At 42.8% G+C, this 22,148-nt stretch overlaps 1 protein-coding gene across 5 annotated transcripts in view; it reads left to right on the top strand.

Moving 5' to 3' along the window:
• Window positions 1–15,552, top strand: part of FYN (FYN proto-oncogene, Src family tyrosine kinase) — a 137,744-nt gene extending 122,192 nt beyond the window's left edge. For all 5 annotated transcript variants that reach the window (XM_061990523.1, XM_061990524.1, XM_061990522.1 and 2 more), the window contains 2 exons: window positions 6,094–6,225; window positions 14,024–15,552. In XM_061990523.1, the coding sequence (XP_061846507.1) occupies window positions 6,094–6,225; window positions 14,024–14,232 (341 nt within the window). In that variant the 3' untranslated portion in view covers window positions 14,233–15,552. The remainder of the gene's footprint in view (window positions 1–6,093; window positions 6,226–14,023) is intronic.
• Window positions 15,553–22,148: the final 6,596 nt, after the last annotated feature.

Raw genomic sequence — 22,148 nt, 5'->3', positions numbered from 1 at the left:
ATTTCTTGAGGAAGAAACATCATTTCTAATGCACCAACTGGGATTTTAATTCAAGTGGGATTCAGTCCTGGTTGTTCAGTTAAACTTCAGTTTGAGTATTGCTTGGTGGAGACCACAGTATCAGAAGGAAATGGCTGCCTCAGCTTGTTTCCCATGACCTATTACTTCAGCCTCCAAGGGGATGCATCTGGGGTCTGCTCTGTTTATCTAGCTGACTACTGCTTCAGTGGGAATTTTGACATGGGAGGAGAGTCTGGCCAGCAGAGGGGAGGAGGATGGAGAGCACTCCAGACTGGCAGCTTCTGTGAGAGAAAGGAAATGTTTTGCCTTACAAAAATCTGAAGATTAAAGCCTCTGGTCACTCTTCAGCAGTCGTCCTTCTCTTGGCTTAAGTGTGTTAGTAGAGAGCTCACTGCCGGTGTGGGGAAGAGGTGATTTTCTCCAGCCTTGCTTGATCTCCTACCCCCATCCCCCACTGTCACTTTTGTCTCCAATTAAATATTTTGAAAGGAAACAGATGGGGATGCTTTGAGCCCCAGTGGGCTGGAGTGAAGGATTCCTGAACCTGTACGGGTATTACTCAGCTTGATGGTAATGTTTTACTGACTGGTTTATTTTCTTTTTGGTTTGAACAAAGGAGGTCCGGCTGCTCCTGATTTATGAGAGGTAAATAAAAAGCAGTTCGTTGTCTGCGCTGCCATTTCTCAGCAATTGCCAGGAAGGAAAGAGATGATCATGCCACTGATGATTTAAAGCGTGTGACTCGCAGCTACATACTGCCATTAAATAATACCAAAAAAAAAGAGCCCAAAAACTTCTTGGCTTGTAATGAGCATTTGGCTCCTCTTGCTTTTAGAGGAAGTGAGTAATCAAAGGGGAAAAACATATCTGTTAAAGTGACACCCATTTTAAAGGCTCCACTGGTGAACCTGCAGCCTGCACCACCAGAGCTTGCTGCTTTTGCCTGTTACCTTCGAAACATCTCTACTCCCGTCAGTGTCAGGCATTCAGTCTTATTTCCTTCCATCAGTGGTGATGCTCGTGTCAGTCCTGTAAGGCAAGACTTAAAACTTCTGGTATCCTACAGAACAGAGAGAAACTTCCCATCCCTCCAACACAGGATTTCTCATGCAGCCCTGCTACCCTTACCCTGATCTGGTTTGCAGCTATGCAGAGTTTTGGCCAAGTACATGGCATTTTTGTGGAGAGTGCTGAGTGCTCCACAGATTCGCTGGGGAAGAGTTGTTACTATTCTAAGCAGTAGCAGCTGATACAAATTTAAAATTGCCTTAATAAAAATAAAGAGCAGAGTTATTTTCCAGGCCACGTTTCTACTGCATACACTGGCGGCACTCGCAGCAGTGCTGCTCCAAGCACACATGAAACAATAAGGATCTTTCTGATGCCTTCCAGACAAGTCAGAGCTATTTTGGGAGCTCCAGTACATGTTTGTAAACTCTCAGATCATTTTTGCCTCCTTAACACTTAGAAATATCTCCTTCCTGCCCTGCTTAAAGACAAGGGATGCTTCTTGTTTTGATTTCCTAGAAATGAGCCGGGATTTTTTTTTTCCCCTTCCAGGGTCTCCACAGTCCTTTTGTAGACACTTGGCTCCCAGCTCACTAGCAAATCAGATCTCTTTTGTTCCACTGACTGTACTGTGGGCTGTAACCTCCAGGGCTTTGTTCTTGCTCCTCACATGTCCTTCCCCAGGCCAGCCTTGGAGTGGACAGGAGGAAGGACTCTTGCCTCTCAACAGCCAGTCTCTGGGGTCCTGGAGGGGGATCACTGATGCCATCTGCTTTTGTGAGAAGGAGCGTGGCCAGGTCAAGAGGAAGGGTAGGGGGAAGGGGAGCACAGAGGCAGAGAGCGAGACCCACAGTTCTGCCTCTCGTCCCTTACTTCCCTGGGAGGGGGTCAGCCTGCTGAGCCTGCTTCTGAGTGCTGATCTTTTGCCAGGCTTGTAATTTCATGTTCTGTTTCTCACAGCACAAAAAATGTAATTGTGCAGTCCCTCCCACACGGCACTCATCATCGCCTACTAGGGCTGACTCGCTTCCTGTTACATGCTTGCTTCAGCACTTGGTGTTTACCTTTTGTGGCTTTCCCTTTCCACCCCCAGGAGCAATTCAGTGTGCTGTGCCATGTTCTCTGGTCGCTGACCCAAGAGTTCCCCTGGTTTTTTTGGGTCTTAGAGCTTGGGGTGCTGCGTTGGGTTTAAGGCATGAGAGGCAGCAGCTTGGTAGCATTTCCGGAAACAGGATCATTATCAAGCTGGCAGTGGCTCCAGGGCGTGAATTTCAGAGGTTTCTGCTTAATCGAGATTTAGATCTGAAAAAACAAAGCTCTCAGGGATTTTCACTCACCGCAGCAGAAACCGTGCTGAGAGTTGTGCATCAAGGTCATTCAATTACACCGGCCCCCCCTCCCCTGCTCCTTCTCATCACATGACCTGCTTATAGCCAACGAAGAATTAAAGCCGGGCCACAGATTGATTTTTCCCAAGGAAATCCTCCTGGGAGATAACCTGTGTGAATGCCTGGGCAGAGCTGGGCAGAGGTCCCAAGAACAAGGCTGAGCCTCACAAAAAATGCTCAGAGGGAGGAGGCAGGGCCAGCTGCCCTAACAGTAAATTGTTCAAGCAGCTTTGGCTTGATGTTGTTGTGAGCAGTGCAGAAACCCAAAAAAGGCTTTCCCCTAAGCTGAAATGTTTCAAAAAAAGGTCAGAGATAAAAGCTTCAGATTAGTACCTCACTTTGGGGCAAAGGCAGGCTGTCCTGACCTAACGAATGCAACGCGTGGTTGGTTTGTGTGCGTGGGCTTACTGACCTGCAAGTTTCTAATAAAATGGATTCCAGCAAATTTAAAAGCCAAAAAAAAAAAAAAGATAAATGCCCCCCCACTGATGTAAAATCTGCCTTCAAAGTAGGAGATAGGCTGCCTTGTCAGCTGGGGTAATTTGGCTTATCAGATTTATTAACATGCTTGTCGGTAATATGCATTTTATCTGATGATCTGATGCTGTAATTTGTTTGCAGCACAAAGTCAGCTTGTTTAATAAGCTACTGAGGCCTGGGCAAAGGGAGGGGGTGGATTTTTTAATCAGTGGATTGGGAAGAAAGTGACTATGTGTCAGTCAGGAGCCCCGCACAGCATCTGGCCTGTGTGCGAATGCTTCCTCAGGCAGGAGCCAACAGGAGGCTGCGGAGCAGTGTTCAACACGTCTCAGGATTTTTGTGTTTTCACACGAGTGCACCGCCCGTGTCTCCAGGGCCAGACATTAGGTGAGAAGCAGCACCTTAGGAGGATCCCTGTTAGACACACACAAAGCCAAACTTGCACAAGCTTTGTGTTATGGCATTGCATGCGTTGTACCTGCAGCCATGCAGGTGGCCTGCCTGGTAGGTCCTGCTTTCCTGGTTTCTGCTCTCCCCTTACTGATGGCTCCACCATACTGAGTTGCAGGTTCTCTTGGACCATCTAGCCTCGATCATGTGTTGCAGGGCCCAAAAAACCATGAGGCAGGGCTCTGCTAGCAACCTCTCTGCCGACCTTGCCTTTCCCACCTCCTCATCTACCAGTTCAAACCACAGTTCAAGAAACACTGCACAAAATGCAGTACATGGGATTTTTATGTTAGTTGTTTTAGCCAGAGAATCACTCACAGCAGGGCCAACGCAGAAATTTAATGAGTAGCTATTCTGTCACTGGAAAATCCACAGCACAGACTATTTGTCTTCTCCAACAGTACACTTCACATTCCAGCAGGGTTTGTACTGCTCTAGCTCTTAGGAAGAGGAATGTGCTGTATTTGTCCTCTCTTCTGACCTACTTACCTTGCTTCACATCTTCCCATGATCCTTTGACACACTACATATTCACCTCCCAGTGCCACACCAGCGGTAAATGAGGAAGGCAAATATACCATAGCATCTGGCCACAATGGAGGCTAAAGAGACTTCTTTCCTCCAAAGATGAGTTGTAGGTGGTTGTTACCTTTGGATCTGAGTATGAAGCACAAGACCAGGTTTGGCTCAGCTTCTCAGAAAAGCATAGCTGACTAAAGAGAAAAAAGAAAAGTTGAATAAAATGTGTGCAACATGTGAAGGAGCCAACCCTCATGCTTTGCTATCTCAAATACCACCAGCCAGCATCCAAGCCTTCAGGCCACTAGCCAGCCTGTAGCTACTCATTCAGCTGGCATGGGGTGTGTGTACTATCTCAGCTGCACGTAGCAGAGGGACATTAGCCCTCATATCCTGCAGACATGCCTGCAGAAGCCCATCTAAAGCTGTGCACCGCAGTCCTAGGGAACTTGACCACTAGCTATTCGTAGCTTGCAGTTTTTCTGCAGGTCACCAAGGGGTGTATAGCCCCAGGACCTGGGGGAGCTGGTTGCCAACCCCACGTGGCTGCCAGTGCTGCTGAAGCAGAGACATCTTTCGGGACAGAGGCTCAGGTGATGTCAGGCTGCTGCTGCAGGGATCTCGGACCTCATGGCCAAGACAGTTTTTAAGAGAAGATGAAGTAAATTCTGTAAATTTTTAGTCTTCTAAACTACAACTGGTCACATGAAAGAAGTGTAAGTTTGGGAGACTGAGAGCAAAGCTGAGCACTCAAATTTTAGCTCCTGCCCATGTGTCAGCTAATGAAGATAGAGAAGGGGCAGACTTTTTTGAAAGTGAAGAGATATCCGAAAATCTGCCAACATTTTTGCAAAATCTAATCACTGATGTGCTGATGCTCAACTAGACTTAAGTTCCTGACTTCAGCGTCAGGGATTTGAAACTTTGTCTTACATCTTTTAGTTTATCAGGACTCGAGCAACCGCTGTTTTCCCTAGAAAAATATATTTGTTTCTCAGTAATATTCTCTCTTAGGATCACTTACTTGCATAGCAGGAAAAAAATTCAGCACACCTGATGTTTTACTAAGTAAGGGCATGTACTCTGAGTCAAGTCAGTTTGCAGCATTTAGCAGAAGATACATGATATGGAGCTCTGGATGTGATGGCAGAGCATCAGCCATCAGGGAACTGTAACCAGTGCCGTAACTTCACTCTCTGAGAGTGATTTGTCCACATTGTTACACTTCCCACACTTCTGAAAGCTAAGGGAACTTTTATAAGACAGTGGTGAGAAGTCAAAGACACTCTGTTTCCAAATTCAAGAGTGTTTGTCACTGGGGATCAGCAATAAACAATGCAAGTCTTTTGCCTGTATGTTAATACAAGGCACCCGGGAAATGTCTGCGTATTTTTTTCATACATGCTACAAGTTAATTATTACCACAAGACTTTAAAGAAAAGTCATACTGAAAATATTTTCCCTAGGAACACAGTAAATGATTAGAAAAGCAAATAAATCAGTGTTTAAAGGCTTGTTATCTTACCATCCTTACCACAACTGGCTCCTCCAAGCTCTGATGATGGATGAGCACATTAGAACTGCACATATTTCAGGCACTACAGGCTTTTCAGTGCCAGGAGCTTAAAGTACACTGTCAAGTTATAAATCACGGGCCAAAGTTCTGCCTTGACATCATTGCACTCCAAGCAACTCAAATGGCAATATTGTTTTTTAGTCCTTGTATGTTTCTAATGAGATAATAGGTTTGGTTTTAATTTACATTTTTACCATGTTTGTTTGTTTTGCGTTTTGCTTAGCTTGAGCAAGGAAACCGGGAGGTACATTTCCAATAATCTTGCTTCTATTCATACATGTGAACTGTGTTTGACTCACAAATATCACAGGGAAATGTTAATTCAAAACATTTTGGGAGAAAGAGTTTCTGTTACATTGGGCTATTTGTTCTTTTTAAACTTTTTTTCTTTTAAAAAGCTTCAAACCTAAATTAAAATCTGTTAGCCTTCTCATGGGATGTGGGACAAACCCACCCCTTCCCTGCTAAGTCTTTCCTTCTGCCCTACGTGTTCCACCCTCCTGTCCTCTCTGACTGTACTCCATGGAGCTGTTTGGTAACGTGTGCCTGCAGCTCTGTCCTCCTGCAAATGTGGCAGAACGCAACAGTCACCTGCAAGCTGGTACTTTCTGGTTCTGTGTTTTGGTTAAGACTCATTTCTTTTTTCATTAGGTGCAAAGTTTCCCATCAAATGGACTGCACCAGAAGCGGCATTGTATGGAAGGTTCACAATAAAGTCGGATGTGTGGTCTTTTGGGATCCTACTGACAGAGCTGGTAACAAAAGGGAGAGTGCCATACCCAGGTATGAAAACAGTGTGAGCCCTGCTTCACCTGGGGAAAGGGGCGGGAACAAAGCATATCTTTAAATTGAAATGTGTCTTTGTTTTCACCAGACTCAAAGGAGGATGGTTATCATGTGCAATTTCTGTGTGTGCTTGGAATAGGCCCTGACTGTGAAAGCTACTGTGTGATGGTCATAATAAAAATGACAAGAGGATAGAAAGTCCACCATATTCATTTATAATGCTTTTAATTATTCTCAATTCAATTAATATGTTTCCTAGCCACACAGCAAAAGCAATGTAAAATTACTATACTGTGGAGCAAATAACTCTCCACAGCATTGCATTTGCTTTAAGGTACCAACAGTTAAACTCCCAGAATGGCATTACTCTGTTTATTCTGCAAGGTTTGATGGCTGTCTGAATGTCTGGAATTACCGAATATCCTTTTTTATAAACTCTTAAATTTCAATCCTTGCTTGCGAGATGGATAGAAAGGAAAGAAAATAATTCTGTAGTGTGTAGGCCAGAGCTCTTGGCAGGGTCACAGTGGGGCCATATTCTCTGCGTGGAGGAACCAGAGGCCCCATGACTCTGTTGAAACCCTGCCAAGTATCTGATGGATTAAGATTTGTAGGAGGGGTGATTTGATCTGCCTGTGTAGAAAGAGCTTTTCGTTCTGCTGCTCCCTTGAAGATTGTAGGCATTCAGGTGAAGAGGAAAGGGGTGAGGTGAAAGCAGCGTGTTCCATGGAAAAGAATTTTATCTGTTCATTTTCTTATCAGCACAGACACTAACAGGGCATCTAGCTGCATCTTTATTCCTTTTATTTAAAAAAAAAATCTCTAAATAATCACCAATATGGGCTAATCTAATAGCAAGTGCCCTAAAGCAGTTTCAATTTTCTGATCTGTGCCATGATCGAGCAGACAGATCCATACATCAGATTTCAAGGGAGAAGCATCAAGGTGGAGTTCAGTTTATCCTGTGGTGTCTCACACCACTTCAAAGGGCTGAACTTGGCAAAACTAAACACCAGGGATTTCACCATGGGTTTCAGCAGCTGGTATTTGGGAAGAGAATGTGGGCACTGGAAGGCCTCTTGTGATCAGCAGTGAATTTTGGTATGATTAACAGGGAGCAACTTAGCAAAGTGGTGACTGTGACAATAGAATGAGGTAGCAGAAAGCGAGATGACACATTTCTGTGAGATGGATGAGTCCCTCTGCTCAGCACTTCCCCGTGTGGATAAAGAAAAGCAGGTGTCGCCACCAGCCAGGGTGGCTGTGTCAGTAGGCAGCACAAAGATCTTCTTGCCTTGAGGTTTACTGGCAGTGGCGTGGGAGAGCCATGATTTCTGCGGGTTTGTTGAGGGTTAAGTGCAGACATGGCACTGTGTGCAATGGTCAAAGATACAAAGATGTGAAAGAGAATAGCTCCTCAATGGACTGCAGGAAGAGGAAATTCCCAGTCACTACCAGTAGTAGAGTGAGTGTGCAGGGGCCCTTGCCAGCCAGCACAGTTAAGGTGAATCTTTTCCCTGAGATCCACATTGGTGGGACAGAGATGCTTAATGACTAGCCTTCTCTTTTAGCACCTGCACAGACACACACACACACACACACACAAAAAACTCTATCCAGGCAAAAGCAACTGTCTAAGCCCCACATTAACTCACAAGTTTGTAACTGAACACAGCATCGTCCATGACAGCAGAGGATGTTTGCACTTCCCAAGTGTTCTTTTACCTTCCTGAGGGAGAAGGCCCGCTGGATGTGTGTTTAAATGCTCACAATATATAACTTCTCATAGGACCCATAACAGAAATCTCAGACGTGGTCTGTGTCCTAAAAATGTGGATAGTTTTATTATGTGGCAGTTGGAGCACATTGAAGACAACTGGCAGCATCATTTGTCTTTCAGCGCTGTCCTTCCCCTTCATCCCTCACTACATAAAGCCCTCACACACTGAAAGTCCTTCCTGCTCCCTCTCCCCTACTCATGCTAGGAAGACACCAAATAACTGGAAGCAACTTTTTGGGCCTCTATTTTAAATTTTCATTTTCAGAGTCTTTAAAGATTTGAATTTTATCTCATTCCCCAGACCCTAACTGGGAAGGCTTTTATAGGCTGAGGCAATGGTCTGAGGAGAACTGGAGCACTTCTCTGAAGCATCTCTCTCTGCATGTGGGTAAAAAGAGGGCTTGAACAAAAACCTTTTGAGCTCCTGAGAAAAGACTCTTTTCCTCTGATGTAGAAAGGATCATCCATCTCCCGCTTTGTGCTGGGGAGAGGACAAAGGCCTCTTGGAAGGATAAAGCTTCATGAATTCAAGTCTCTGCCTGAGGCAGGGAGTAGGGTTCAGATGCAACCCACAGGACTTTTCCTGCCATCATGGCATGGCTTACACAAGGAAGAAAAGATGGGGGTTCAACTTCCTTGAGAGGCAAGACTCAGCCCTCCTTACCCAAGTAGACAACTCATAGGTGAGAGAATGCAGTTTGTAGGCACTGCTGACCACTTTGTCACCCAAGGCATGTGGATTTGCAAGCTCTAGAAAAGGTCAGCCTTGAAACAAAGGGAGTCATGGAGCTGTCACTCTGCTGTAATACCCAGTTTCTGAAGCAGTTGTGGGCTTGCTGTCCTCATGTTCCTGCTTACAACTTGTAGCAGGCAGGGGAGAGCAGGGAGAGGCCCTCAGACAAAGGGATTGCTCTCTTGCTTGGAAAGATCTTAGTGCCTGGAGACTTTATTTCTAGCACACACCCCAGTCTTGCAGTGGTAACTATGCCTGCAGGGCACTGTACCTCATGCTCTCGTAGAAGGAGGAATAAGCACGAGGAGGTCAGAAGAAGAGGGCAGGCAGTGTATAGGAGGGGAACAGACTATGTCTTGGCATTCCTTGACCCCAGATTTCAACCAGTTCCTATCCTTATGCTCCATTCTAGAGTAGAGGTTGGAACAGTATCAGGACATATGAGTTGTTGGAGGTTTTCAGGCCTTAATTTCTAAATGAAGTGTCATTACTTCCAGGTTTTTAAAACTTGTTACTACTTTTGCACAGAAATAACTAGGTTCATATTGTACTAAGTAAGAACAGCATTATGCTTCAAAGGTTGTCTTCCTTTAGAAGTAGCTTTCCTCTTCCCCTCTGGAGTCTATCATTCCTGCCTATGGAATAATCTCCCTGCCTAAGTCTCATATCCCATGTCTGTGCCTTCACCTTTTTTGGGGGCTGTCCATGAAAGCTGAATTTTACTTCTAGATCAAACTGAACAAAACACAAAAATCAACCTGTCTGCATTGTACCTCTCTCTTGAAGGCGTGCTCTAAGTGCCAATGTGACCCAGCCACTCTTAGAGTACTACACAGTTTTACCTTCCCAAATGTACTAAAGAAGGATCAACATGTCCACACCTGAGGAACCTTTGAAAAAGAGCAGAGGCACAGCTCTGGGTTCTCAGAGAACCTGCAATACAGCATTTATGAGAATTGACAGCAACTCAGCTGTTGTTTCAAGGGTCCTTCTTCTAGCATTTGTGCCTGTATCATTGGTCTGAAAGTGTGTAGTGGGTCCAGAAGGAGCATAATTCTAGTCCAACAGAAGAAAGCAATAAAGTGGCTTAAAACTATCCACTGTGCTCACTGGACTTCACATCGTCCAAAGTAATCTATATAGCTTATTAATTTTGGATGTGGGGATGCTGCCTAGTTACAGTATAGTTCCCTGTCCTCTGGAAGAGCAGCATGGCCCAGATCTGTGCTATTTGCACATCTGCTGTGCTTCAGCTAATCAAACTCCTCGGAGCACTCAAAAGCACTGTCAGTGTTTTCTTTAGCCAACTTTACATCCTCTTTTGTGTCACAGTAGCTCTTAAAACTGCAGCTTTTCTAGAAAAAGTCAAGCAGCATTGTATTTCTGTCCCTAGCTCATATGGGCAGTAGATTTTTATTGCATAGAGCATTAAAGTGACCACATCCTATGGCATCCTAAAATTATTAGGGGTTTCACTAATAAAGCTGGATGGTGGGAGATTATTTAATTTTTGTTCTTTTCGGGGAATAAAAATCTAATGGAAGAGCTATCTTTTGGAAATTGGATGTTTCCTTCTTGATCTGAATGGTAATTCTAGAAATATGAGCACAAACTGATTTTTCAAGCAGGTGAAGTAACTGTAGTCTACAGAAGAGTGTTGCTGAGATTCCACAGATCAAAGGATTTTAGGATATACTTTTAAGGGATCTAGAAGCACACCGCAAGCAGAATTTCATCTATTATTTACTAAAAGAGTAGAAACTCTCGGGTATTCATTAGGAGAGAGGAGTTTTACAAACTGCTCAAATATTCTCTCTGTGGCGTTAGAAGTGCGGATACAACAGGCTCCTGCTATCAGAAGAGAAACACTAAAACACATAGGATAAGATAAATGAATCTAGAGAACATGTTTGTAAATATAAATAGGCCTTTTAAGAGGTAAAAGGTATATTTGAAACAGTGCTGTTTTTGTAAGTCTGACTAATAATCCAATCAATTTTTTTAAAATGTGTTTACAACCCCTTTTTGACAATTAGCAGCACACGTCAAAAACCAACGTAATTTCTTTGGCAAATTCTAGGTGCTGCAGCCCTTGCTGGACATACAAATTCCAGTAAAGAACATGAGGATTAGTTGGTTTATTTTCATATGTGTTTTAACTGTGAGGGAAGGTAAAAGAGAAAGGAAAAGGAGAGCATTTTCCTGGATTATACTGTGGTGTATATTAAACCAGACTTTGCTGATTTTCCAGGGACAAAAAATGACTGATTTCAGACAGCAATGCCTCTTTTATGTTTTTGGTTTTTTTTTTAAGGAAAAAAAAGGAAATAAAGAGCTGTTTATGGTTTTCCTCCCCCCTCCTTTCTGCTCAAGATTTTTCTTCCAGTATACAGTTCATTATCAAGTTTCAGAGTGTGTTTTGCAGCAGTGAGTAATGCACTGGATAAAAATACCAAAATTTGATATCTTAGAATAACAAATCAGTTGGGAAGGAGCTTTTCTGCTGCTGTTGCTTCCACTCATGTTGTACCTAAACAGCTACTGCCAAAATAGAAACAAGGAATGCAGTTTGTTTGTGGTTTAGTGTATACGCTAGGTGAGTTACCAGTAATGCTTATTTTCATAGCCTTTAATATGTAAAAGCAGCAAAGAGCAGCAGAAGATCTTACCCATAATATGAGCTAATTCAGCTGATTCAAAGACAAGAATATGAAAAAAGGGATGCAGACTTTTGTTCAAAACACAAATTAAAAAAATAATACTGAGAACACAGCATGAACAAAATGCCCATTTTTTTCTCGTAGCATCTTGAAAACAGGGAGGCCAGAAGGTTTTGGTTGAGGCTGCCTTTGGATTGGTGATTACTAACAGACCATTAGCTTTGCTTTATAATTTAATAAAAAAGTAAAATCTATTTGAAAATGTTCTTGTTGGATAATGAGGAACATCCACACATTTGTTCAGTGTGTGGCAAGCTTTTCTGGTTTGTTGTGTTTGTGTGACTTAACACCATCAGTTTGGAGTCAATAAGAGGGGAGAATCTTAACTCTATGTGGAATCTGATGTAAGCAGAGGACCATTATTAGTCTTATTTTCATCATTCTGGGAAGTTCTAACCACAGGCCACTTTAGGTGCCATGCAAAGTGTGTTTGCTCCTACTCATAAACATCTAACGCCAAAAAATACAGTGGATGGATGCAGGTGATAAATCAAACACAGGAAATTAGTGCTAAAGTGTTGGCCTGCAGCTTAGGAAATATTGTTAGTCAGTTCTCTAACCTTTCTTTTTGCAATTATCACTGCTAAAGGCAATGGTAAGGAGAGATTTGTAAGAAGATGAAGCAGTTTTCTGTGGAGGTTCCTCCATGCATGATAGACAGTATAAGAAACAGCACATCGGTGCTTGTTTGAGAATCGAAGGTGCTGCAGTAAGCTAACCAGAACTGTGAATCAACCACGACATGGCCAAATGAGACCCTAAATGCAGGTGGGACAGCCTGTGAGAGGCTTTGAAAGTGAAGACAAGAAGCTGTATTTTACCTAGTACGCAACAAGGAGCAAGTGGCAAGACCATGCAAGGGGTGGTTACAATAACAGGCTAGGAAAATGATCCTTGCAGAGACACTGCAAGTGGTTATCAGCAGGAGGAAATTACGCTGTCAAGAAGAGAGGAAAAAGTGGTTTGTAGTCCAAACATGAGATGAGATTCTAGATGCGGATGGTCAGGAAGGGCTGTATTTTGCAGATACTTCTTTCAAAACATTTTCTTAAGAACTAAAGGGAGCCAGGATGTGAGGACACAAATACCAAATCCAGAGATACAGCTAAGTTACCAGTCTAAATGCTATGAGGTGTACAAATGTTATTCCCACTAGTCAAGATTTAAACAAATAAATCTGTATTGAAGAAAGTAGTTGAATTATTTCTCTCAAGGCAGAGGTGGAGAGGATTAGGAAAATGATCTAGTGGTTGATAGGGCTGGGACAAAGGCTGGACTCGATCTTAAAGGTCTCTTCCATCTGAAATGATTCTGTGATTCTATGATCCCCTGGGTCCTGAAGGTGGGACAAGAAAATTCATCAAGAGGATACCTTGAAAGAACAGTGTGTAGGAACAATAGTGTCATGGAAGCCAGAGGGAGGATAAACTAACAGAAAGAGCAACATCAGGGTGCTGGTTTCTAGATTTGGTCACAAAGAAACTTAAATGTCCCTACCAGTCTTCCGGCAGAGCAGCTTGGCAGGACCCACCAAATCACAGGAGCGAAGCCTGTATATATTTTTCAGCAGAGGACTGGAGCAGGGCTTGCCAACTGGCAAGCCACAAAGCTTGCAGTCAGTGTGCACACATTCTCTGAAATACTTCTGCATGTCTGCATTGCTAGTCTTTCCTTTGGTACTGCTAAAAAGCCACAGAAATTACTGGAAAAGATATTCAAAGTTGATGTTGGTGGCAGTTAATGTATGGTGAAAAGCACTTCAGCAGAGGAATCAAGGGCTGAAGGGGCTGAGTAGAAAAGACAAGGTGGCAAAGCACCTGGCTTGCCACTAAAAGGCAAGCATGATGTTAATACAACTTATTGCCTGTTTTTGAGGAGAAAGTTGTGGTTCTGCAGTGGAGCTGTTTTGCTTGGCATTCAGCTTGTCTTCCAAGCAACTTTATTCTCCTTTGGGTTGGAATGGAACAGTGGAATGTGGTAGAAACAATACTAACCAGCACAGATCTAGGGAATGCAGATCAGCAGCAGCAGTAAGCTTCTGAGCTAATGTTGAAGGTAATGCTGCTGGACATCCCTGGTAGCCCAAGTAGCAGAGCTTGTCTTGAAGCCTCTGCAGCATGACCTCACAGGGCACTTCAAGAAAGGCCCACGCTCAGCATGAGAGTTTCAAAAAATCATCTTAATTTCTACAATTTTGAATAGTATTTGTTGTAATGCATTTGTTTTCCCTGACCACTTCACATAACGTATTTCATGGCTGATGTTGTTGGAGTGGGAAAGCTCTAAATCCTGCTCGTTGTGAGTAAACTAAGAGGGTAACCATGGGAGCAGCATTTTACTCACCACTGGATCCTAAAATCCTCTACTGGGAAAGAAAATAATCCAGATTACCTTGCAGTAGATGAAGAACTGAAACAAGCCATTGGGGTGTTTTTTTTTGTTTTGCTCCTCTGAACCCAAAGCAATTAACATGGCTGAGAAAACTGTATATATTGTAGATGTCATCACACTCAGGTTAATTTTCCTGTAACGTAACAGTGTGGATTTGTCTGCCCTTTACAGGCATGAACAACCGAGAAGTCTTGGAGCAAGTAGAACGAGGTTATCGGATGCCATGTCCTCAGGACTGTCCTATCTCTTTGCACGAGCTGATGATCCACTGCTGGAAAAAAGACCCAGAGGAGCGTCCAACTTTCGAATATTTGCAGGGTTTCCTTGAAGACTACTTCACTGCAACAGAACCCCAGTACCAGCCTGGTGACAACCTGTAAATCCCTGGTCTCCAGACACTGTCATGAATTGCCAGGCATTTCTCAGCCCTGCCTCACTTGCCCTTCAGCTTCCAACTCAGTGAGCGGCTTCTCCAGAGTGCAGCAACTTCCAGCACCGCCGTGCACGGGAGGGGCTGAAGCTGGGAACTTCTGCAGCCCTTACCTATGACCACTTGTCCTAATAATCTGAATGTCCTGGATGAAAAGGAGAAAAACACTTGTTTTTTCTTAATCAAAGACTCCGAAACTGCATTGTATCGATGTTATGTAAACTGCAAAACCTCTGTTCATTGTAAATAGTAACACAGTGCCAATAACTGATCCTAGTGCTTTCCTTTTTTTAAAATGCAAAACCTATGTGATTTTAACTAGTCTTCTCCTGATTCAACTAAAAGTATTATTTTCCAGAAGTGGCCTCTTTGTCTAAAACATTTTTTTTCATGTTTTAACAAATAAATAAAAATAAAAAAAATCAGGACAGGTGTTTGGTTTTTTGCTTTTTTATATATAAAATATATATATAATATATATACATACCTGTACATACAGTATATGGGTGCTATTGCAGAGGAAACTCATTTGGAATCGAATGAATCCTGCTGCAACAGTACCCAGAAAGCGATGATTTTACCGCGGACATGAAAACACTGGTGGGATTCTAAAAGCCAGTGATCTAATTTTTGGCTTTTGCCAAGCATGATTTTTTTAAATTGGATTGCACTTTTTGTTTATGATTATGTACCTGTAGATGGTTGTAACTTTGCTCTTTCAGGAATCATGTGCTGTATTTACAGTAATGTTTCCAATGTTTGACAAGTGTGTGATGATTTGTTCTTAAAATTAAAACAAAAATATTTAAAGCAAGGAAACTACACCGTCACCGTTTGAACTGGAAGATTGAAACTGCAAGGACTTCTTGTATTAAAACGTGTATACTGAAATGTTTCAAAAAGATTTATTAAACTGCGTAACCACATTCAGATGGTCTTAAAACAAGAGCATTTTAGCCATGTCCACCTGCTAAACTGTTGGTCATGCAACTAGGATTTTTACGTTTTACATGTAACATTTTTCCATTGTAAAATAAGTGTGTTAAATGTCCTGTACTGCTAATGAAATTACTTTCTCTATGTCTGCAAGCTCTCCGGTGGAATGACTATGCACTTCTTTACATTTCATGGGGGATGCACAGAACAAAGTGTTACCTTTTCAGTTGTCTGTACCAGCCTTGAATTACTTACATTTAACCAAAAAAAAAAAAAAAACAAACAAAAAAATTCCTTTCTATTTCTATTGAGTTTTTAATACTGAGTTGCAAATTTTACAGTCTTAATTACATTTTGTTATGGTTTATTTGCAAGTTTACATTTTAAAACTGTTTAACTTTCTTAATTTAGTAATTAAAAAAAGAGCATTTTACATTTGGATAGTTGTTCTTTTGTTTAAACTGTGGAGATAATGGTGGAGATGAGATAAAAACTTTTCAAGAAGGGGTGACATGCCGTTTGGAGCATCATATTTCATGGGAGTATGCAGACCAGTTGCCTGTGGGAAATCATTTTCCAAATTACAAAGTCAATATGTATTTAAACTGTAAGGAAGATGGTTGAATGCGTAGCTAGTCACTCATTTCTCTGTTCTACAAGCAGTTTATTCTTTAATAGTTCTGTTGCATTTAACGTGAATACTTTTACATTTGCAAGTGTTGCAGGAAAATATTTTCTATGCCTTGTATTGCTTTTATTGCTTTAAAATATTGTGGCCAAGTAAGACTTCCTGACAGTTGAAACTTCTTCTTTTTTTTCCTTTTTAAATTATTTAATACTTAGGTTGTGAATTCCTATTCTGAATATTCACTCATTTTCTAAAGAGAACCTTCTTCCGTTCCTGAAAACTAATCCAGTAATGAATTGAGATTCAGAGAACAAATTGTCATCGTTGGTTTAATATTTTCTATACAAGACATTGACTGAAAATCCTCTTGCAAAGAGGACTTCCACACTTAGCCTTTCTCGAAGTGTGAATTTCTATGGCAATGTTGCTTGTTACCAGATTTCCATGATAAATGGGTTAACGTTTTACATGTAGAGTCTATAAGTAATGTTATGTACATGATATATTCAATGTTGCTGTATCCGTAGCTGTGGAGTACTGAAGGGGCCATAATTCTTGTTGGACTTTAGCTTCCTCTTAGTACTTACAGAGCAAGTCGTGGTCCTCTTTTTTCCCACAGCTACCCCCCTGCCTTAAAACGTCATTCACTGAACTGAGGACTCGGTAGTAACTCAGTGGGGCTGGCAAAGCCAAAATGTCACGTACTCAGCCCAGTGCTCAGTGGCAAAGCATGGCCATTCCTTCAAGTTCCTTAGCAACCTTTGCTGTGTCATCAACGTAGGTGCAGTTTCTACCTGTAATGCGGAATGAGCCAAAAAATGCTAGTTTTGCCTGTGTTTCTCATTGGAAGTAAGACTCAGGTGGGACGTTGTTGGGGTTTTATGGCCTTTATTTCTGATTTCTTGGGTTTGCTGTTTCTTGTATCACATTCGGTCTATGAGTACCATGTTGGTCTCTGCCGCATCTCTGCCTGCAGCTGGCTTGTGTGCAGACTGGTGCCACTGTAGAGTGGCAAATCCAGACCATTTCTCATCCATAGTCGGTAGCTCTTCTGCTTCTTTTTCTTAATGTTGGGAGTTTTGTTGTTTGGGTTTTTTAATCTCTCAAATAAAAACATTAGCAAAACTTTAAACAAGGTTGTTAGCATTTTTGCTATAAATTAATAAAAAACCTTTTCCTAAGCACCACGTATATACCACAAGTAGCTGTGTGGTGACTGTAAAAGGAGAATGATAAGATTAAAACCATCCTCTTCCCTCCAATATTTTTTTTAATGTAAGGCTAAATAAATCCCATCTAAATCCTATCTCCCCTCCCCCAGCCCACCTGACTCCCAAACAGTCGATGGTGTGACGGTGGAGTTCCAGAAAAGGTGACCTGGCAGCAGCTGAAAGGACTCCGTGGGGTAACCCAGGCATCATTAAGCCAAGCTTAATTCAATACCAGTACCAGGAAAAATGACAGGCAAGAAATGCAACACTGCTGCAAAAGAGACAGTTAAGTGTGATTAAGGCTGGTTAACATTTCTGTGGGAAAGGATGTGAGATTTTGTGGGCTTTCAAAAAGGTCCAAAGTTTGTCAAAGGCACTAACATGATATTCTTTGGCTTCTGTAACCAGCACTCAGCTTCAGTCTATGTGACGCTCTGGTTTTGATTTCCCACTGTAGGAAAGCAAAGTAAAATGGAAGTGATTAACTGCTAAAATTGCAAGAATAATCACAAACAAAAAACCTGTCTCCAGTGCAAGTGTTTCTCCTGAAGCCTCTAGACTGGAAAGGAATACCTGCACACCAAGAAGGCAGGTTGCTAAATGGCTTTGACCTTGCCACAGGACTTCAAGGTGAGTGGGAACTTGCTCAAATTTAGTTGAATATGCACCATCCTGTTCTCAAATGCTGCAGTAAAAAATGCAGTACACTAATGACTGCTACCAGATTGTACCCAAGGGGTTTAAGGGCCTCACAGGAATGAGCCCGAGCATGCAAGAGCTATTAGGAGATATACAGTAGCTCTTTTTCTAATGTGTAGACAATATTCATTCATCAAAGAAATCTTTTCCTGTCTAATGGGAAATTACCACCAGTAGTGCAGGCAAAAGGATATTTTTTTTCCTCCAATCGTGTCAGTTTGAGGGTCTGTGTGTCTTTCAAGAATAATTGAAGTCTGTTTGTAGCTCAGAAATCTCATTGTGTTCTGCCATCTCGGTAAGCAGTGATGGTAATTTCCTGTGACTCATACACAGGGAAATTTTATTGCCAAAGGGGCTCCTGTCAATTGGGGCAGCATTCCCTGCTATCTTAACTGAAGAAGGAGGCACTTCAAATTTGGATTTGCCTGCACAGACCAAAACAACCCGCATCTTTTCAACAGAAAAGGGAAAGAGACCCCTTGTCAGGATGCCATGGACGTAGGCTGTTAATCTCTCCCTCCTCAGTGCTTCTGAATTTGTCGGGAGAACTTCTGACAGCTAAAACCAGGTTACTGAGGTTCATATTTCATGTTAGAGGAGAAATGCTAGCTTCACTTAAGTCTGTGAGATACTTTCTGTTGACTTTTAATACAGCCAGTATTCTCTCTCTGTGTGTGTATACATATTCATATCTCAAAATGCAATTCACACAGAAACATCTATACCTACACAGGCATCAGTCCATATGCTAGTATTCCTCCCTTACAGCTGAATGCTTAACAAAAATGTAAGACTGACACATGAGTAGATTAGAGGACAGAAGGATGTTAACAACAAAAGAGCTGCTCTCTTTTTTTTTTTCACTCTTCTTTTTTTTTCCTCCCCTGACTCCTACTACATGATCAGTTATAATCCCTATTCCCAGGCCAGGAGAGGGGTGGTGGCAGCAGACTGCCGCAGCTCAGTGATGCTGTGGATCTCTATCTACTGCAAAGAGCAACCTGCAGCTGATTTCAAAGTCAGAGAGATAAAATATTTCTCCCAGGGGCATGGCTGCAGTTTGGGGCCTGTAGTGTGAGTATGCAGGAGGGCTCAAATGGAAGAAGAATGCACTCTGAGGAAAAACAGGCCATTAGCTTTTAGGCTGTGCATCGTGTGGTGGAGAGGGAGATCCAAAGGTTGCAGCACCAGCTGTGCTCAGGGATTTAGGTGATCAGATTAGAGCAGGCTTGTGAGCGGGAACTGCAGTTTCTGTTGCTGAGCATAAATATCTTCTCGGTTACAGAATAGGAGTAAATGGTATATGTTTAAGGAGGAAGGGGGGGAGGAAATGCAAGAGTGATGTCCCTATGACTGGAGGGCAAGCCTTGCATCTGCCTGACCAGGCCAGATGGAAGTTCGATTGTTCAGCTCATTGTTGGGAATAACTCGGCATTAACCTCTGTGAATAGCTGAAAGGGCAAAGAGCAAAGAAATGAGATTATCCTCCTTCCTCTACAGCCAGGCTAGAACTTGCCGAGGGCTGTGGTTTGCTTTTTTGTCCATCAGCATTTGTGGCCAAGCCCCTACACCCAGAGTCTTGTGAAGTTTGCTCAGCTACTTATTCTCACAGCTTCACACAAAATCCCTGAGCCCTCAATGGGTTTTCATCTGGGAAAAGAAAAAAAGATACAGGGAAGCTTTTCTGACAATGTTGTAGCCTTACTGGGTGACCCTGGGGCTCACCCTCTTGTCAGAGGCCTGCCCAAAAGCCCTGGCATTCCCTCTGCTTTATTCACTGCTGCAGCTCAGGCTCTGGGCTGCCTTCCAGCCCCGCTACACTGCTGGATGTCTCCAGCTAGAAGATGCTGCTTGTAAAGGAAAGGTTCTTGATGTTGGGAAAGGAGCATGGTGGTCCCAGTACATCCCCAGCAACGTTGCAGAAGGTGCCTGTGGCTTCCCTGGAGGCCTCTCTGGCTCCTGGAGCTGCTGCAGTCCCAACCATCGGCAACAGCTCAGGCCTGGTTGTGTGTAGTAGCTGCAGCTGGGTCTCAGGGTGACTTGGCAGGGGCTGTGTTGATACAGCCCACAGTCCCAGCGACAATGGAGAACCGGATGCTAACTGCTGCTCTCCTAAAAAAGGCAGAGGCAAAGAGCCAAATCAGGAACTGCTTTGCATCTTACAGACAAAGGACTAGGTACGTTTGATCACACAAGAGCTCAAGTGTTCCCTCAAATTCCCATGCCTCCCAAAAGCAGCACTGCCGCCAGCTGAGCTTTGTATATGACCTCATATACATCCAGCGTATAAAACACGTACCGCATACTGAACATTTGCATATGTTACACTTCTTTTGTTCCACTTGGGTGGCCTTCTCCTCCCCTTCCCCCACCTCTCACCCCACTACTCGCCCATGCAGCTCCCTCACGTTATTCTAGACATGTCATTTCTGAAGGACTACACGTCCTGGTCCTGTGGAGAGTTGAGGCTCTGTTAATTGTCAAATGTTGAGTGGGTAATGATCGATGGATGACTAATTGGAAGCAAGAGGGAATAAAATAGGTATTACTTAGCTTCTCCTCTTAATTAAGAGGATGCATAATGCTGCAGGGAAAATCTTAACAAATGGCAGGAGAATTTTTGTCATTATGCAAGGTTTAATTAGAAACACTGCACAAGCTAACATCCAGGTAATGTTTTCTTTCCTTTCAGGTGTTTCTCCAGGGTGTGATTGAAAAATGCCAAAGCAAGACCCTTAAAAAAACAACAAAAAAAAAAGTAAAATATTTTTTATCTGTGTGCCTAATAACTCTAAACAGGGAGACATGGAAGAAAGCCCCGGTTTCCCTCACAGTGCAAAAGCAGCGAAGGGTGAGCTGGATGCAGAGAACTGGAGGGAGAGTGCTCTGTGCGTTACGCTGAAACAGATGGGATTAAATGCTTATTGCAATGTGTCCAGGTTAATTCACAGCACCTGTGTTAAAAGCAGAGCATCGTGACAGTGCTTTATTTGAACAGTTAATCATTTGGAAGCAAAGCCATTTATGATTTAATTCTCCAACTATATAGATGCGGTAAGAAACACAAGAAGCAGCACTGGAGATTGATAATATCTTACTAATCAAAAAAGAAATATGATGACTCCTGAAGGGCTAGGAACCACGTTAGTTGCCTTGCCAATGAAAACATTCATCCTGCACTTGAATATTAATCTGCACTTTCTATGATGCTTCCAACGGCATCACATTCTGCTTGTAAATAATGTACAAATGAGATAGTAACTTTAAAGAGTTCAGAATGTGATGCGGTTTTCAGTGAAGTTAGTAGGAGAACTTCACAAATATAAAACAGGTCTTCGGAAAACAATTAGGTTGACCTCAGTTTTGGGGATGGAGGAGGTTTTTGAAATGCTGAAATAAATCTAAGTTTCCTAATACAAAAACGAGTTAACCAATAGCAGTTTCTCCAGTTTTGTGGAAAAGCACTTCAGTTTGGGCTGAACCTCATCTTTGCTTTGAAACCCACTCAGCAGGCAGTGCTGTTAACGCAGAGACCATCTTTCAGGCTTTTTTTTCCCCCTTGGCCTGCTAAGAAAGTACATAAAGTTCAAGTGAGAGGAAATGCTGCAAGTATCTGTTGTTCTGAGGTTTATCAAGTTAAAGAGGGACCAGAGACCACTTCTTTGGTTGTGGCTGCAGACACTATTAGGTCCATAGATGTGATTTCTGGTCCTGGAATTGCTCACACAAAGGCCAAATTTCACAGCATGTTCCCCAGGTATCGTGTCCTTAGGAGCCAGGCTGCTCTGTGTGCCCCCTTTCTTACCACTTCAAATGAAGATATGGTCAAATGGTCAGGATGGAAATAACCCCATGAGACTGAATGCTGAGTGAGCCAGCATTAATTCCCAGGGACATTTCTAGGTGGCCAAGTGAAACATATATAGAGCTATTGGAGAGAGCCCAGCAAAGGATCACAAAGATGATGAAGAGATGAACATCTGAGATGAGTGAAGGCTGAGGAAACTGCGACAATTGAGCCTGGAGAAGGTTCAGGAGGTATCTCATCAATGTATATAAATATATGAAGGGAGGGTGCAAAGAAGGCTCTTCTCAGTGACAGGGCCAGATGCAATGGACATAAATGAAACACGGGAGATTCCCTGACTGAACACTGGCACAGGTTGACCAGGGAGGTTGTGGAGTCTCCATCTTTGGAGATACTCAAAAGGCATTTGGCCATGGTTTTGGGCAACCATCTGTAGGTGACCATTTGAGAAGAGGGGTTGGACCAGATGGCACCCAGAGATCCATGCCAATCTCAAGCATTCTGTGATTGTGTGTGAGATTCTGCGTGAAAATGATCAGTCTGAGGCTTTGTGACTTCTCTGGCCACATCCTATATGCTTTAAA

This window comes from Colius striatus, chromosome 2, assembly GCF_028858725.1.
Source record: "Colius striatus isolate bColStr4 chromosome 2, bColStr4.1.hap1, whole genome shotgun sequence".
In the NCBI taxonomy this organism is placed as follows: Eukaryota; Metazoa; Chordata; class Aves; order Coliiformes; family Coliidae; genus Colius; species Colius striatus.
Note: the sequence above shows the minus strand (reverse complement) of the source record. Positions and strands in the feature narration are given on the sequence as shown.